The 18,948-nt window shown below is 36.8% G+C and overlaps 1 protein-coding gene across 1 annotated transcript in view; it reads left to right on the top strand.

The window, feature by feature from the left end:
• The window catches only part of KIF13B (kinesin family member 13B), a 202,892-nt gene that overhangs the window by 60,391 nt on the left and 123,553 nt on the right, over positions 1-18,948 (top strand). The window contains exons 3-7 of the mRNA XM_041765163.1: positions 6,904-6,916; positions 11,922-11,982; positions 13,842-13,934; positions 15,059-15,239; positions 18,799-18,886. Of these exons, the coding sequence (XP_041621097.1) occupies positions 6,904-6,916; positions 11,922-11,982; positions 13,842-13,934; positions 15,059-15,239; positions 18,799-18,886 (436 nt within the window). The remainder of the gene's footprint in view (positions 1-6,903; positions 6,917-11,921; positions 11,983-13,841; positions 13,935-15,058; positions 15,240-18,798; positions 18,887-18,948) is intronic.

The following is an 18,948-nucleotide window of genomic DNA, read 5'->3' as shown; positions in this document are numbered from 1 at the left end:
AATTCTAAGAATTTTCCTTGCTTGGAGTCTAAGGTTAGTCTTTCAGTAATCTATCCTAATCTATTGTGTACCTTGAAGTTATTTTAACATGTAATTATTAAAATGAATATATATTATTTTATTAACATAGATATGAAATATATTTCACAACCCCCCATCCCCAAGTACATCTATATTCATTTAATTCTTTGGCCAGATTTAAAGTTTCTTAGAGCTCAAGTGGACAGTAGATTAAAACTTATTGTGCTTGTATGTTTGACAGAAAGAAGTAGGTGATTTGCAAATGACTGAGTTAATAGTATATTTTTTGAATTACACTATCTCAGTATTGGTAATGAAAGTGTGGAATTTATAAACAAGGATTTTCATACTTCTAAAGTTTTGTGATTTTGAAATATGCCAGTTGTCGTTCATTGGCCATATGTTTTGGATGTTCCTCTATTCTCAACCAGTTGTAGTTTGCATGGGTGGAAGATTCTAGTAGAAGATAATCAAACTGTCTTTTCTCTTGATTTCAAGCAAGGACTGCATATCAGAGATAGTGACCCAAAAGCTCTTCTGTTTTTTAAGGGCCCTTCCCCACTCAACTTCTGGGATACTCAGCACTGCCCATTTCTGATCTTCTTTTACATTCCCTGGATGCATTTTCTGTCTTTATGTAATGTATTTCATTATAATTATCTCCTTGCTTGATTGGAGTCTGTATTCGTCTTTGCTTTATTGTTTGGGGGATGATTTTACAGAGCAGAGGTGGTGATGGGAATGGTTTTATTCTATCAGGAATAAGTGTGATTGAGAATAACATAAGGGACCTAATATAGATTGGATGCTTAAGAAAGATAGAGGTAGGGAATTAATAATTAAGCTGAGAAATAACGTATGGATAGGAGTTAGCCTCTTAAGATTTCAAGGCAGAAAGAAAATCTAGGAAACTGGGCACCTTGGGCCATTTAGAGGTGGTCAGTGTGGCCAAAAGGCAGACAGTGCCAGATTGCAGATAAAACAGAAGCAGGGGCCAGGCTATAGGAAGAGCTTAAAACAGTACTTGCTGAATAACAAAGAGCCTTGTGTTGGATACTGATATAGGCAGAGAGGTATACTATGTATACCTCTTATAGTCTAGCTGAGGAGATGACCCATGTATTAAAAATGTGACCATGTGACCAAATGATAGGTAGTATGTAAGCACTAGAGATAGTTTTGACTCGAAGGAATTAGGGGAGGGAAAAACTCCCTTTTTGCTGGGGTTTCTTGTGGAAGGTTTCTTAAAGGGAGCTAGAGTTTGATCTGAGTTTTTCTCATAGGGGGTAAGGCTTGGATAAACAGAGTTGTCAGAGGGAGTAGCATTATGAGTGTAGGTCTGTGGAATACAGGAAGTACATTAGCTTGCTGGAGAGGAGGGATCTTCTTGGGCTGTGATGTGGGAGATGATGCTTGACCAGTAACTTGGTTTACCTCTGATGTACCAGGGGTCAGCAAGGGTCAGTGCTAAAAATAACCAGAAATAGAACTTGCTGAATACTTGGTGTTCGTGTTCTTATTCTAGATGAAAAGAGTTCTACGAGTGGTCTGGTGTATAACTTCTCACTCCTTCTGCAACATCCTCATCAGCTACTTTTCTCTTGTTATATAGTTCCACTCATGGGGAGCTGGCTATTTAACATAGTGCTAATTATTCTTGTATTAGAGAGATATTCCTCTTCTTTTAGCCTTCTCCAGTGGGTTCTATCAAATTCAGCCTCTCAATTGACCTAGAATAAGTCTGCTTCTCCTCCTGCTCCCAAGTGTGTGAGCCCCCTCCAATCTGAAGATGACATCATGTCTTCCTGGAGTCTTCCCTGCACCAGGCTACATATTTCTAGCTCTTTACCCTTTCAGTGGTAGTGTTTTCAAACCCTTCTACATCCTCAGTGCTGTTCTGCAAAATATTCTACTTTATCAATAATGCTTTTCAAATTTAGTCTTCAAAAATGAACAGAGTACTCCAAGTGTCAAAATAATTAACAGGGCTTTTGGTGATGTTTGTACTTATTAAAGCTGGTGAGATAAGCAAAGGTTGACTCTTTTGTGAGTCTCTAGTCATTGCTGAAATTTGTAGTCAGATTAGCTTTATTCCTTTTACAGAAAGCACATCGGGGATGGGTAACCAAGAAAAAATGATCATCAGACAGATTGTTGTTTGGTTGCTGGTACTGCCAGCTAAGTCTGAAACAGAAACAATATCATTACGTAGTATGGCTGTATCAGAATAAGCTCTTTGTGATGTATACATCCGTTATGGAGTGGGTTGAAGAGAGAGCCTGTTAAAACAGAGATTCCAAATATTTCTAATTTGCAGGTTTCAGAAACTTAAATTTTTAAAATTAAAGGAAGTGTTGATATTTAGATAGGATGTTCAATTTTGGTAGTTGGACAGCAGGAATTGATTTGTAACTTGTTCTACTGATACTGCTTTGTGTTTTACACCTACAGAATACTGTGTGGTTTATTTTGGACCCAATATTGATTTTATTTTTGTATGGTCCAAAGTATCAATACAAATTTCCAGAGATCAGTAACTTATATAAAATCATCATTAGGGGTGCTTGGGTGGCTCAGTGGTTGAATGTCTGCTTTCATCTCAGGTTGTGATCCCAGGGTCCTGGGATTGAGTCCCACATCATGCATGGATGCTTCTCCCTCTGCCTGTGTCTCTGCCTCTCTCTCTCTCTCTGTGTCTCTCATGAATAAATAAATAAAATCTTTTTAAAAAAGAAACCTCTTTAAAAAAATAATCATTAAATTCCTTCTTCATATTGTGGCATTTAAAAAATCAAAAGTGTAACTGGAAGGAAGGACGTTAGGTTTGAGGTAGGTGTGAAGGAGAAGAACTACCATGACTTCAAGTGCTTTAACGAAACCTCAGATGCGAGGCCTTCTGGCCAAGCGTCTGTGATTTCATATTGTTGGAGCCTTCGCTGTATCCCTGGGGGTTGCAGCTTTTTATAAGTTTGCTGTGGCTGAACCAAGAAAGAAGGCATATGCAGATTTCTACAGAAATTATGATTCCATGAAAGATTTTGAGGAGATGAAGAAGGCTGGTATCTTTCAGAGTGCAAAGTGAATTTGGAATATAAAGAATTTCTTTGGGTTGTGTTTCATTGAAGCTTGACTGTCCTGTGTTCCTGAGCTATGAAACACGAACACTGGGTTATGGAATAGTTTCTCTTAATAAACAACTAAAAAAAAAAAAGTGTAACTGGACTTAATTTTATGGTATAATGTATTATTTAAATGAGAAGTGAGCTGTACTCCTAAGCCAGGTCAGTAAAAAGAAGATGAGTAGCTCCTTCATAGATAACTGTTCTGCTCAAACTATGCAGCTAAATCATTTGTTTCTCAAGTTGACCTTTTCCTAAAACCACATCTGTCCATGTCGGTCCACCTGCACTGTTAATGTTTCCAGTAACTAAACGTAGTCACCATTTGGGTAACAGTAATTGTTGTAGGGAAGATTTATCAATGGATGCTCAAATTCGTGAATGAAAGTGTGATGAGAAATGGTATTTATATAGTCTCAAGGTCTCCCCCAACAAGAAAAGTGTATGAAGGGAAACTAGTAATATTACAGCAGAGAAACCTAATAGAGGAAGCCATAAGCAAGTGATCACAGAGTTACCATAATCAGTTTTGAGACATGGATGGACACCATCATGTGCCTTCTGGTATGAGGCATTGAGAAGGGTGCAACATTACCTGTAGTGCTGTGCTTGTCAAAATGCATAACCTGAATTTAGTTACGAGGAAGCATTAGAGAAACCCACATTGAAAGACACTTACTCTTCAAGTGTCAAGGTCATGGGAGAGAGATTGTCCCAGATGGGAGGAAACAGACAACTGCATGCAAGGTGTGATCCTGGACCAGAAAAGGGACATCAGTGGAAAACAATGGGCAAAATGTTTATATAAGGTTGGCTCTAGATTATTTAATAAGTTTTGTGTTGATGATTAGTTTCCTGGTTTTGATTGTAATGACTGGTTATGTAAGACATGACATTTGGGGAAGCTGGGTGAAGGGTACACAGAAATTCTTTGTACTATTTTTGGAATGTTTTGTGAGCCTGAAGGTATCTAAAATGAAATTAAGCAACAACAACAAAAAGTAATTCAACTCAGCTGAGAGAAACTAAGACTTTCATGGTTTTACTGTGTGATGGCTCTCTTGATTGGTCAGGGGCTGCTCTTCTTTGCTTCCTAAATCTCCGCTGTGAGCTGAATAGCTGAGGTTTCTAAATAAGGGATTTGGGGAGAAGTTAGCCATTACCATATATTGGATTGCAACTATACTTTGGAAGGTTTTGTTTAATTAATTAATTTACGTATTTATTTTTGTACGGAGCTGTAATTACATCTTTGGGTTTCCAGTGGCTCTGTAGGTTATTTGAGCTTAACTGCTGTAGTCACTAGAATCCCTAGCTGGAAACTTAGCTCTGTAATTAATTTACTGGTTTGTTTCTGTTTTTATTATAAGGTTCTGCATTCAGGTTAGTCTCATCGATTCTTCTGTGATGTGTCCTGTATTACTGAATTTTGTATTTGTTGATTGTCTCTTAGGAAGAGCTGATTTTTATATAAGATATTTTATTTAAGCTGGAAATATCATACTAAATATATTATTTTTTCTTCAGAAAAAGACCAGTCTGGTGTTTTGTAAATATGATGAATATGTAAACTTATACTGGCATAAGCACCAGGTGGTAACCTTTTATTGGTAATAATTAGAATGGAGGAAATTAATATATTGGGAAAGGTTTCTGTTAGCAAGAACAGTTGTTAATGTATGACTCATAGATTGAGTCTAGAAGAAGAAACTTGATGAGGCTGTTTTGATCAGTGTGGATGGAAGAGGGAGGAACATGGACTTGGGAGTCAGAAGACCTAGTTTTCTATCCCATCACTGCTTATTATTGTGTCTTGGACAGGTCATTTAACTTTTCTGAGCCTTGAGTTTCTCCTCTGTAAAACTGGAAGTCAGACTGAAAAAGACAAATACCATATGATTTCACTCATATGTGGAATCTAAAAAAACCAAATTAAATGAATAAATAAACAAAAAGCAGAATCAGAGCTATAAATATAGAAAACAAATTGATGGTTGCCAAAGGGAAGGGGGTGGTTGGGCAAAACGGGTGAAGGGAGATACAGGCTTCTTGTTACCAAATGAGTAAGTCATGGGGATGAAAGGCACAGCATAGGGGATATAGCCTAGTGTGGTGACAGATGGTAGGCACACTTGTGCAGAACACATAGGTGTACACCTGAAATTAACATAACATTGTGTTACATTAATTAACATTGTGTGTATTCAACCACACAACTGACAAAACTCGGAAAAACAAAAAAGAAAAGCACAAAGATGACAGCATATGTCAGTGATCTCGAACAGCATCTTACAGGACCTTTTTGTTGGGCAGTTTTTCTGTATGTTTTACTCCAGAGAAATTACTTGCTTTTATATGTCAGCCACATTGTCAGATCCATCACCTCAGGATCTATTAGGCAAGTGTCGTTTTTTGGTAGACTTTCTTTGGTGCTTTAGTGTTCTTATCTGAAATCATTCGATGCAAATATGTACTAAATTTTTTTTAGAAGAAAATTTATTAGGAGACAGAGGGACAGGAAGTTGTATGGACAATTAGAAGGAAGCCCTTCTGTGTTCAGTTTACTTTCAAGTTTTAGGTTTGAGTTGGCCTTTTGATCCTCGGGGAGAGAGCAGTGATTCGTAAAGCTTCAGTTATTGTTTTTGTCTCAGGTCCTTTCTTTTATTCTTAAATTTTCTGATTTTGACATTGTACCATGGTTACAAGAGTGAACATAATTGTTTTGAGGAATTAGACACTGAAGTGTTTAGCACTAAGGGACATGTCTACAGCTTACTCTCAAATGATTAGGAGAAAACTAATATGTATGTGTACATATCGGTATATGGAGGAGGGGAGAATGATATAGTTGCTGTGGTGATGTTAACACTTGGTGAATTTGGGTGAAGGGAGTTCTTTGTGATTTTCTTGAAACTTTTCTCTAAGTTTAAAACTATCTCAAAAGAATACTGGGTTTAGTTATATCTCTGTACCCTGAGGAAGTTTGAGTCACAGTTTAGGTTAGAAGCACCTGGATAAGCATAGATCAATAAGTGATAAGTGAGTAATTCAGTAAGTAGTAATTCACTGGCAAAAAATTAGTTGTTTCTTTAATTTAACCGTTTTTCCTTAGCCAGAGCAGAATTCGCTTTTTTTTTTTTTTTAAGATTCTATTCATTTATTCATGAGAGACGAGAGAGAGAGAGAGAGAGAGAGAGAGAGAGAGAGAGAGAGAGTCAGAGACACAGGCAGAGAGAGAAGCAGGCTCCATGCAGGGAGCCCAACGTGGGACTTGATCCCGGGTCTCCAGGATCAGGCCCTAGGCTGAAGGCAGCGCTAAACCGCTGAGCCACCCAGGCTGCCTAGAATTCATTTTTTTATAGAAGGGCCTATCTAGTGAGCTGCTGCTATATCAAAGGAGAGAAGACTACTTGGAAGTGAAATCAGATGATTTAAAAAGTAAAGACTTTAAATTGTGTATTTATAAGACTGATACAAGAATAAGCAGAATGCAGAAGGCAGAAATATTAGGACTTTAAAAATTATCCAGTGCTTAGATAATGTTTCTTCTTCCTGAGAGGTACAGTTTTCTATAATTAAGGACTTTACCCTACTAGTTAGTAGATATTAATTTTTCCTTTATTTTAAATTACTATTTGATTTCAAAGTTAATAAAAATTTACAAGATATTTATTATCATTTTAGCCTTCAAAATTGTTTTCTAACCAAAATTAACTCTCCCTCTTCTTTCATATCCACAATGACATCTCTTTTGGAAATGCAGAAGCCAGCCAAAGGTAAGAGATTTGGTTTATTATGCAATGCTTCTAAGGGTCTTATGTGTATATTTTTGAAATACTGGTAATTTTCTTCTCAAAAATATTTCTCTCTGTCACTTTTGTAAAAGTAATGCAAAGTGTCAGCTTGTTCATAAATCAGAAATCACTTATTGGCATAGGAGAGACTGGAGGTTTATGGAAAAGCTGTATTTGTACTTTGACCAATTCTAGCCAGTTTCTTGGCAACTACAACACAGATTCCTTTTGTGCTCTGCTGTTCACCATGGATTGGCTTGAAACTGGTCGTTCCAGACTGTGGTCAGAACCGTGCTAGGCAGATTCATCCATGTTGTTCCCCAGACAGCTGGGGACACATTCTTAGGCCAACGGAAAGCTGCCCTGGCCCACAGTTTCGTCAGGCAAATGTGCTTTCATCTTAGATTTAAGCTCAGATTCTAAAGAAACTTCAGTGGAATCCATCAGTTCTTGTATCTCTTAAGGAATTTAGAGGTGTGCCAGAGTGGGCACAAGGTCTGTATTTTTGAATTGACCATTTGCTGCCATTACTTGGAAGTTGTCAGGAAATTCAGATTTTTATCTACATTCTTAGAATTTTGCTTTTGAGTCTATGGTTGAATTATAATTCCATTCTCTATTGCTAAAATATGTATAGACACAGCTCTTTGGGACTGAATAATTTTTTTAATAAATATGACACTGGATTTCTTTATATATGTCAAATTAACTTTATTAGTTTTATCTCTTCTGTGAAAAGGTATTGGATTATTTCAGTTTTCTGATTTTTTTGTTGGAGCCAGAGACCAGAGATTGCAGTAAAGATGTGAGGAAATATTACATGACCATTTAAAAACTATTTATGTTTTATTTAATTCAGTTGTGTTTTGATATTTAGAGAAAATGTTGACTTGACATAAAAATTATGGAAGGACCAACACCACATTACTAGCATAGTAGTTATTTCTAGGAAGAGGTATGCTTGGTGAATGGGAGATCTTTATTTTTTCCTTTTGTTTCTGTGTTGTTTGACTTTGTGCAATGAATATCTATTTCTTTACTGTTACTTGAAAAAAATTTTTAATTTTAAAGGGATAATATTTAGAAAGAAAAGGGCTTATCTGCTTTAGGAAATCCTTGGCTGATGATTCCTAGAACAGTTTAAAGGTTTCTATAATTGCAAAATTGCTAAAACTTAAAGAGGATCATTCAGCATTTTAAGTGAGAACTGAGTGTTCATTAGTTCCTAACTTTGTACCAGGTTGTGATGCTTTCATATAATTTGGGGGAATGGAGCCAATCCAGCCTAGTGATAGAGAGCCTGGTGATAAACAGATCCCTGGTGGAAAGGCTGGTTTCTAATCCTAGCTTCCCCACCTGCCAGCCATCAGGGTCTCCACTTGTTTATACCTCAGTGCTCTATGAACAGGGCCTAGCACCTGTACCGGCTATTCTAATGGTTATTTTAATAGTAGCTTCTCTACTGGAATTGAGAATTAGAAATGCAGTTGTTAAGGAAATTCCTAAGTTAAAAAAAAGAAAAGAAAAACCCCATAATAATTGAGAGAGGAGTGCCACTTAGAGCCCGCTCTCTGATAACTACACACCATGTGGTGATGGCACCTTTGAAGTGAGAACTAAGCTTACAGAAAAAAAGTAATATACTGTCTACTTAATCTTGTTAAAAACAGAATTAAATAAAAGTATAAGATATGAGAATTGAAAGCTAGAACAGGGGGCCACCTGGGTGTCTCAGTTGGTTAAGCATATGCCTTTGGTTCAAGTCATAACCCTAGGGCCCTGGGATCGAGCCCTGAGTTGGGCTCCCTGCTCAGCAGGCGATATTATTTTTCCCTTTGCCCCTGCTCATGTGCTGTCTCTTACTCACTCTGTCCCTCAAATAAATGAAAAAAATCTTAAAAAAAAAAAAAAACAGAACAGAAGAAACTTAATTTGAACTTTACATTTTATTTATTCTAACCATGCAGTAATGATTCTCACTATGGCTGACAAATTTTAGCTTGAAAAGCAGCCCCTACCGGGAATTGTGATCCACAGTCCTTTGGGACCACCTTCCATCTTCCTTTTTCTTTTCGTCCTAACCCTGTTGGAGTATTGCTAACACAGTGAGCCACCACTCTTGACAGCTATGTATTTCGCTTTGGAATCCTGTGGAGGACTAGTAATGGACAACATAGTGCTTTAGCCTGTGATAGCTTCTGGGCTCCAGGGCTCCTGCCCCTTCCTACATCTTGTCAACCATTAGCCTTCTCCTTGCCTCTTAGGCCTAGCTTTCTCATCACTGCCCCCTTCCAGGGAACAAATGCCTTCCTTGCCTGCTGCTTTGTGCACAGATATGAATGTTTTGACCATTTCCTGCCTTGAAGGCCTTTTTAACCAGTCATCCTGGGGGTTCCCCCCCGCCCGCCCCCTACAGTCTTCATGTTGCTCATTTAGTTGTTCTCTGTGTGCCTTCGAGAACAGGTCTTACCTTTGCAGCTATCTTTTTCTGCAGTGTTTTGGCCTGTGGTATCCATGTGGCCCCTACTCCACCCATCCTATCCCCCCACCCCTTAGTCTCATTGTAACTATTTTTCAGGGAGTCTCAATTTCTTATCTAGATACAAGCAAGCAATCTAGCTTTCAAAAACTTAATTCTCCTTTCTTCTTTCCACCTTTGGCCCTTTGCCTTCCTATATCCCTCCATCATTTTGAGTTAATTTCAGGCAGGAGATGGATATAAGTATGCGTACTTAATTTACCACCTTAATCCAATTTCCTTTCTTTAAAAAATTAACTTTTAGACTTTTGGTCCAGGTAACATTGTGAGTTCAGACAGGTGCAATCTCCTGCCAACTTCACACTCATGGCAGCGACAGAGAAAATATTTTAAAATATTAAACTCATGTCATCATATTAAAAAACAACATAATGTAACTTCCGGGACCAGCAGCAAGCTGGGGCTGAAGCAACATATTTACTGGGCCTTGGGATCAGAGGCCGATTCTCAGAAGTGATAGAAGTTCACCTCTTGCAGATTAGAGGGGGCCTAATGTATTGGGGATGACTGGGGAACTCAGCATGTGAAAACTGATTTGAGTGAGGCTCCAACATGAATGAAGGCTAAAGGAAAGGGTTTTGGCCAGCAACATTGAGCTGTCTGTGTAAATTGCAGGGCGTGGAGACATTGGACTTTGGGAAGACCAAAATCTGGGCTTCAGTAGCTGGGAGTGGCAGTGTGACTAGTCATGTAAAGATGGCCAGAAGGAGAGGAAAAAACCAAGCAACCACGTAACCATGAAACAAACTCCCAATTCAGATGCACTTGCAAACTAACATATAAAGGCCCAAGAGGAAAACTGTCATCAGGAAGTAAGGCAACAGCAAATTGAACACCAATAAAAAATAAATTTATTAAAAAAAAATGGAAATAAGGCAACAGTGCCTGGCTGGCTCAGTCGGTTAAGTGTCTGCCTTCAGCTCAGGTCATGATCTTAAGGTCCTGGGATTAAGCCCCGTATTGGGCTCCCTGCTCAGTGGGGAGTCTGCTTCTCCCTCGCCCTCTGATCCTCATCCCTGCTTGTGCTCTCTCTCTCTCTCTCTCTGTCTCAAGTAAATAAATAAAATCTTTTTTTTTTTTTAATAAATAAAATCTTTAAAAAAAAAAAAAGAGAGAGAGGTAACAGACTCCAAAAATTATAGAGTTTGAACTACAAGCTGAAATGTTTTTAAAAACAGTTACACTTGGGGCACCTGAGTAGCTCAGTTGGTTAAGCATCTGACTTCAGCTTAGGTCATGATCTCAGGGTCCTGGAATCAAGCACTGTCTTGGGCTCCATAGTCAGCAGGAAATCTGCTTACCCCTCCCCTGTCCTTCCCCCCACTTGTGCTCATTCTTGCTCTCAAATTAAAAACAAGTCTTTAAAAACAATTACACTTAAAATCCTTAGAGACTTGATTATAAAATATGAAATCCAAAAAAAAAAAATTCAACGAAAAAGCCTAAAGGATTTTTTAAAATCCCACAAAAAACCACCAAAAATGCATATTTTGGAAAGTAGTAAATGTAAAAGATCCAAACAGAGATGATCTGTGATGTTCCACCAGGTGGCATTAACCACCATCCATATTCCAAGGTGTAGTCTTAGTACTTTTTATCTATATAGATTTTGGTTCAAACATGGGATCATGGTCCAGACTTTCATTACTTCCACATTAATACATGAACATTTTCTTTCTTTTTTTATTTTTCATTTTATTATTTTTTATTGTTTTTAATACATTTATTTTTTATTGGTGTTCAATTTGCCAACATACAGAATAACATCCAGTGCTCATCCCGTCAAGTGCCCACCTCAGTGCCCGCCACCCAGTCACTCCCACCCCCCGCCCACCTCCCCTTCCACCACCCCTAGTTCGTTTCCCAGAGTTAGGAGTCTTTCATGTTCTGTCTCCCTTACATGAACATTTTCTTATCAGTGTTCTATAGTTTTGAGACTATGCAATATTGCACATGAGTGTTATGATTTTTTTGAATCTGCTGTTTTATAACTACTTTCAACATGCTGTAGTAATCTTTACATTTTATTCTTTTAAAAATATCTTTCTCTAAGAAAAGTAAAAATGAGAATATATCAAAACATAAAGAAGACAAAGATCACTAATCTTATTATGCAGAAATAAACTTTATATGTGTAACTGTGTGTGCATATATATGTATATATGATAGTCATCATATTATAAATATTGTTTTGTAACTTCTCCTTTTTTCACTTAACATTGTGAAGGATTTTCCATGTGAAATAAAGATCTATATCATTTATAGGATGTTTAATTGCTCATTGTAAAACTGTATCATAAATAATTGAACCAACTTCATTTTTAAAGCAGGAAGGTACTTTTATTTCACTACTATGAACAGTATTATCTGTGTTGTAACACTGTTATAACATTATAAGTATGTTAAGGTTTTGTACTTAGTATATACTATATGTTTATTTTTCAACAGGTGTTTGCATATGATCACTGTTTCTGGTCTATGGATGAATCAGTCAGAGAAAAGTATGCAGGTAAGTACAGCATCCGGTTAACTACTATAGGAAAGGTGTTTTAATTTTTTTCCCATAAGTATTACAGCATTATTTTGTTTAACTTTAAAAACTATATAGAGAATTTCTTCCCATCTTTCCTGTTTTTACATTGATCGGGAGATTGACAATGTGCTGTTCATGTTATAAGACAGTAAAGGTAGATGAATAGGGTACACAGTTGAGATTATCACACACATTCCCAGACTTTACATGGTACTTGCACCACAAAGTAGCCGCTCAGACTCCTTTAGATGTCTGTGATGTGGTCTAGAGAGCTTGGTACAGGAGAGTTGAGCAAGGAAAAAGGAAACCTGTAGTTTAGTTAGTTAGCTTTGCTTCTGCCTGCTGCTGTGACTAAGCAAATCACTTAAGTTTTCAGTGTTCCATTTCTCTCTTTAATAGAGAGATTTTCTGGGGATCCCTGGGTGGCTCGGCAGTTTAGTGCCTGCCTTTGGCCCAGGGTGTGATCCTTGATCCTGGAGTTCTGGGATCGAGTTCCATATCAGGCTCCCTGCATGGAGCCTGCTTCTCCCTCTGCCTGTGTCTCTGCCTCTCTCTCTGTGTCTCTCATGAATAAATAAGTACAATCTTTTTTTTTTAAAAGAGATTTTCTAAATTTACTTGGAATTCTGTTAATTCTCTTACGCTCCTCAACAATGACTGTCTCAAGCTCCTTTACACCACAAATTTAAGACTGCAGGGACAGCCTTTTATTTTACTTTATTTGTAACTGCTTATGATACCTGTTTCTAAGCAGTATCTTTTAAATATTGAGTGTCATATTGTATTGACTTTTGTCATGAGACAAAGTAGTACTATAGCTGGTTCAAAAAGTTAAGGTTAATTTGCTCTAGCTGGCCCAATGGATTGCTTACAGATTGCTTTTGTATGGGAAGTAAGATGATGATACACTAATCTGGGAAATTAACTAGGAAGTGGGGCATAATGGAATGCTATTTATAGAATTCAAAGTATAACAGACATAGCAACATCCAGTTCTTTCATATTATAATAAAGACTCAAAGAGAGATTGAATGATTTTGTTTTGATTATTGGCATATTTAATTTAGCCTGTGGAGGAGAAGTTGAACCTTTCATTTCATTTTTGTCCATGAATGAAAGCTAGAAGAAATTTTCAGGATATTTTTCCCTGCTCTAGCTAGTACGTATTGTAGGCCCTATAATTAAAAATTGTCATTGAGGAAAAGGAGAGGAGACTGGATGTATGATTATGTTGAATTCTAGTACCCAGTGAATAAAGCATTAGCTGGTGGTATGTAGTTGAATTCAGATCCATGGAGGTCCCTAGTATAAATTTTGGATATTTATAACCATTGTTTATAAAATTAGCAGTTCATTAGCTTTTTGCATTGCAGATGATTTTTGGCCAGTGTTTATTAATTCAAGTTCATATATCAGGAACTTTTTACTCTTTTCTTATCATGTGCTAGCTAGAAAATACTCAAAAGCCATAAACTTTTGGAAGCATTCATTGAGTCTAAAATTCTTGTGTGGAGATACAGTTTGAAAAAGTGCATTTTGGGGGGATCCTAGGTGGCTCAGTGGTTTAGTGCTGTGTTCAGCCCAGGGCCTGATCCTGGAGTCCCAGGATTGAGTCCCACGTCCGGCTCCCTGCATGGAGCCTGCTTCTCCCTCTGTCTGTGTCTCTGCCTCTCTGTCTCTCTCTGTCTCTTGTGAATAAATAAATAAAATCTTAAAAGAAAAAAAAAAAGAAACAATGCATTTGTGAGGCAGTTGTTTTTGGTTTTCAAAAGATTGTTCATATGTAGTTTTGGCTTAAGGTATCCTTTCTTATTTTTTTTTTCTCTCTTTTTCAGGTCAAGATGATGTTTTCAAGTGCCTTGGGGAGAATATCCTTCAGAATGCTTTTGATGGTTACAATGCATGTATTTTTGCCTACGGACAGACTGGTAATGTTAAATAATATACATGCATATTTAAGCTTTAAAGATCATAACAGAGAAAGTAACAAAGAGAATACATATTGTTAGCATCTTATCAGTTAAAATTGATAAGGAGCATTTTGACTTCTGTACCTCTGTGGTTACCAAGAAAGAAAATCTATTTAAAGTGAAGGAGTCATTTTTATAAAAGTATATTGTATATAGTTTGTCCAGTTGAAAACTATTTTTTATGGAAGAATGCTTCTGATATTTTTAAGAGGCAGTATGTGGTATGATTAAAAGAGCATGGATTCTGAGCCAGGGTACAGGATAGCCCATCTCCAGCCCAGCTCCTTTAGTTTCCTTTTCTGTAAATTGTTGGTAAGTATAGGCCTTCCCTATAGGGTTGTCACAATGAGTTTATCATTGAAAACTTATAGAAACAGCCTGGTCCTTAAAAAGTGCTGTTTTAGTTTTAGTTACTATGACATTGATAGAGTGTCAAGTGATAAAAGCAGCAATTTGTATGATTAAAAATACATTTATAAAAGCATTGCTTCTAAAGAAGGAAAAAGAGTTAGACTTAAGTTAGGACTATGCGTGATTTAATATTTTCCTTTCTACTTACCTGTGTTCTCTGAATTTTCTTTAATGAATATGTATTTTTGGTACAATGGAGAAAATAATATTATAGTGGAAAAAGAAGATTATTTTTTGGTTTCTACACTGTTGCCAAAGGGTAGCAAGTTAATTTGCTCTGGGGCCTATAGGGATAATGTGTATTTTTTGTGCTATGATTAGTGGCTAGGAGCAGTCAGAGTAGTATTCATCATATGGGTCTCCCTAGTTAATTTTAGAAAGCTACTCAGACCTCACTGTTTTTCAGTTATTTTAGGTTTTGTTTTGTTTTGTTTTTTAAGTATGAAGATGGTTAAAGAAAATTTTAATTTTCTTCCTAAAAGATGTTTACTTCAGATTTTACATGTGTAGTAGGAAAGTTGCTATATTTATTAGTTTTGTCATTTTATTTGGGTATATTTCTTATTTTGGGCATTTTGCTAAGTGCTAGTAATTTGTTATGAGCAATGGAAAGAGGGTTATGTATTTAAACTTCTCAGAGACAGTAATAACTGTGATTTCCACTTTTTTAGGATCTGGAAAATCTTATACCATGATGGGCACAGCTGACCAACCTGGATTAATTCCAAGACTTTGTAGTGGACTTTTTGAACGAACTCAGAAAGAGGAAAATGAAGAGCAGAGTTTTAAAGTAGAAGTGTCCTATATGGAAATTTATAATGAAAAAGTTAGAGATCTTCTTGATCCCAAAGGGTAAAGGACTTTGAAACTCTAATGTTACAGTGTTGTGGATTAATACAGACTTATAAATTGGTTCAAGTGAAATTTTTTATATTGAACTCTGGTAGAGTTATTTATCTAGTTACTGTCTCTGTGCTTTTATCTGTGTATCTAGTTATTGTCCTTGTGACTTTGTTTTTAGTCACATTGAGCAGCTTCCTGCAGCCAGTTCTGGCTTTTGCATTTAGGGCTGAGTTGGGGCAGGGAAGTGTTGTCACATGCATATATTTGCCTCATACTGCCTTCCTCAGATATATCCAGAATCACAAACAAAAAATTATGCAATGAAAAATAAGTTACTTAGTATCAGACTGGTATTCTTAATCAAGTAAGGCTTTCTTCTTCTTTTTTTAAAAAGGACCAAGAAATTTCAGGTGGAATTAACTGTTTTTTCTTTGCAGGCTATGAAGCAAGGGAGAGGCATAATCAAAGATTTGAAACCTGGACTTCAGGATAGTTAATTTAAAAAATTCCCAGAGAGAAAGTGTGTCTCCTTTTATGGCATAGACTTTGAAAGAGAAGTGGTTCAAAAGTATTAGAAAGCCTTAGAAAATGCTATTCTCACTCTGCAGTCATAACTGAACCTAATGAGGAAGATAAGACGTATCTGAGGAAATCTGTCCATTGCACAGAGTTTTCTGAGTCATATTTTAAGGAAGTACAACTATGATGAGAGAGAAACTGATAATAACCACAGCCTGTGGCTTATGGATGTAAGAATGGTGTTTGTAAGGTCAAGTGAGCTGAGGTTTTACAGGAAGTACAGAGTTACTTACTAGGGGACATTTAATTATATTTAGATGAAGAAGACGATCAAAGAAAGGTGGTCTTAGAAGCAGGGCGTTGTAGTGATGCTCAATCAAGAGAAAACATGTTAACCCCTCACTGATACCTGTTTTCTTTGACAAAGATGATGATTTTCAGGCCTTTCACAGTGACATTCAGTTAGCACTTCAATGTTCCTCTGTAAAACTTAACATCTGTTGAATGATCATCATTATGTGCCAGGCAATATGCAGGTTGTAGAGGAAGATCTCATAGCATGGACAGAATGAAAGTTTTGGAAACAAATAATCATAATACAATGTAATAATGCTTTTAAATTGTGAAAGAGCCTTATACAAAATAGGTGAGAGCAAAGATGGAATGGGGAAAAGGGAAGATTCCACAGAAGGTGCTTAATGATTTTTTGTGCTGAGTAGGAGTCTGTCCCCTAAGAAGTTAGGTGAGAACCAGGCATAGAGGACAGATTGTGCTAAAGCATGGTGTAAGAAATCACTTGCTTGCAGAGTGACCTCGCTGTCCAGTGTGGCTGGAGGACACCAAGCAGGAAAGTCAAATCAGAGAACAAAAGGAGGCCAGAGGTGGGAAGGTCACAGCCTAGGTACCCACATCTTGCTGAATATTCTGTCCTTGTACTTTTCTTGACTCTGCCATGAATACTTGTCCTTGCACCTTCACCTCTGTGAAGAGGATCTCTCTCTTCTTTCTTTCTTTCTTTCTTTCTTTCTTTCTTTCTTTCTTTCTTTCTTTCTTTCTTTCTTTCTCTCTCTCTCTCTCTCTCTTTCTTTCTTTCTTTCTTTCTTTCTTTCTTTCTTTCTTTCTTTCTTTCTTTTAGATTTTATTTGAGAGAGAGAAAAAAGTGAACGAGAGAGAGAGAGAGAGGGAGAGAGGGAGAGAGCACAAGCCTGGGGAGAAGGGGTAGAAGGAGAGGGAGAAGCAGTTCCCCACTGAGTAGGATGCCCAACTCGAGACTCCATCTCAGGATCCTGAGATCATGACCTGAGCCAAAGGTAGACACTCAACTGACTAAGCCACCCAGGAACCCCAAGCTTCACTTTCTTTGAGATCCCAGGCCTACTCTTGCCAGAAATTCTTAGCTGACTTCATTCCTGTGTTTTGTATTCCACAGGGCTTGTGTGGAATTGCTTGAATTTTGTCTACAACTTGCCCAGAGCCTTTAGTAATTTCTTGTTATGCTTGTCTTGTGTATAGTTAGTAATTAACAGCATGGGATTGGGGTTCACGTAGCTCTGCATCCAGGTCCTCTAATCGTTATCTATGGAGCAAGTTCCTTATACTTTCTAGGCCTCATTTATACCAAGGGGATGATAATATTACATAATACCACAATGGGCTGTTGTGGAGATTGGCTGGGATGATACACCTGAGGTCTTAGAACATTTACTCAATAAGTGCTATCTGCCACTGTTGTCTACTCCATGAGAGTTTCTTGAGGATTTTTGCAGTTTCTAAAGCGTCAAAGTGAATGGATTAAAAACTAAAGGTGATCCCTTTTCAGTGAAAGACTATTTGAGAGAACTTAGTTGTTTTTTTAAGACTTCTTTACGTATGTCAGAGAGAGAGTGCAAGTGAGAGAGGACGTGTGTACAAGTGGGGCAGAGGAAAAAAAAAATTAAAAAAAAAAGTGGGGCAAAGGGAGAAGGAGAGAAAGAGAACTTAATTTTTTAAATTAAATACAGATTTTATGAATTCCATATCTACTGTAAATAATGATGTAATTATGTTGTTTTATCCAGAAGATAATACAATATACATTATCTTTAATAGAAAAGGAAAAATTAAAGGCTAAAGTTATAATATGGCATATCCTGAGATGAGACTTAAATCAAATATTTGTTCCATATTTACTTCATGTACAGTTTTATAGTAGTAAATGAAGTTTTTGGTGGCTGATCCTAGAGTACTAGAGGATTCCAGATCATTAGAAAATAAGCTCATAAAATAAGAATCACTGTATCAACAAATATTCTTTTTTTATTGTAATGTTATATTTTTACAGAGCTTTTTTGAGATAGAATATATATTCCATGCAATCATTGATGAATTTTCTTAATGTTTGTTGGTTGATATAATTAAGCATACTGTATATTCTAGGCTTTTGACAGATGCTCCTTGCTGGGTTTATTAGTTCCTTGTTTCTAAGCGGTATTTGTTTTTTAACCACAAATAAGTATTTAACTCTATTGAATCCTTTTCACTGCATTTATTGAAATGATTATGTGCCCCCTTCCCCCCATTTAGTCTATTAGTATAGTATGGTAAAGGGCATGAATCTTTTTCCAGTGTTAAAACAACCCAGTAGCCCTGGGATCAGCCTAATGTTATATTTTTAAATCATTATTAAGTTCAGTCTGTCTTTATTTGTGATTGAAATTGGTCTGGGTTTTCTTTCTTGCACAGTTAACATTTCTTGAGTTTCTCTGTTCTTTGTACCACATTCTGTGAAATGACAAGTAGATTGATTGTATTTATTTGACTCTGCATTCTTTGTGGTAGCAAATAGACATCCCACAGTGTACCCTTTTGAGTGATGTGATATTTTATCACATTATGAAGTTTTTCTTACCAGTCAAGATTTTAAATTTTGGTTTATATTCTTCTTAGATCAAGTTAATTGGTTCTTTTTACTTGGGATCTTTGTTGAGTTCACTACATATTTTTATGGAGCACGATTGAGTCCTTTTAAAAACAGGTTATTGTTTTAAAATTCTTTCTTTTTAATGAGCAGAAGTCGTCAAACGTTAAAAGTCAGAGAGCACAATGTTTTGGGACCCTATGTCGATGGACTCTCTAAATTGGCTGTCACAAGCTACAAGGTAATAACATCCTTTATGTAAACTGTTTACATTCACTATAGCAAATTATTTCTTGTTTAATT

Source organism: Vulpes lagopus, chromosome 8 (genome assembly GCF_018345385.1).
Source record: "Vulpes lagopus strain Blue_001 chromosome 8, ASM1834538v1, whole genome shotgun sequence".
NCBI classification, from domain to species: Eukaryota; Metazoa; Chordata; class Mammalia; order Carnivora; family Canidae; genus Vulpes; species Vulpes lagopus.
Note: the sequence above shows the minus strand (reverse complement) of the source record. Positions and strands in the feature narration are given on the sequence as shown.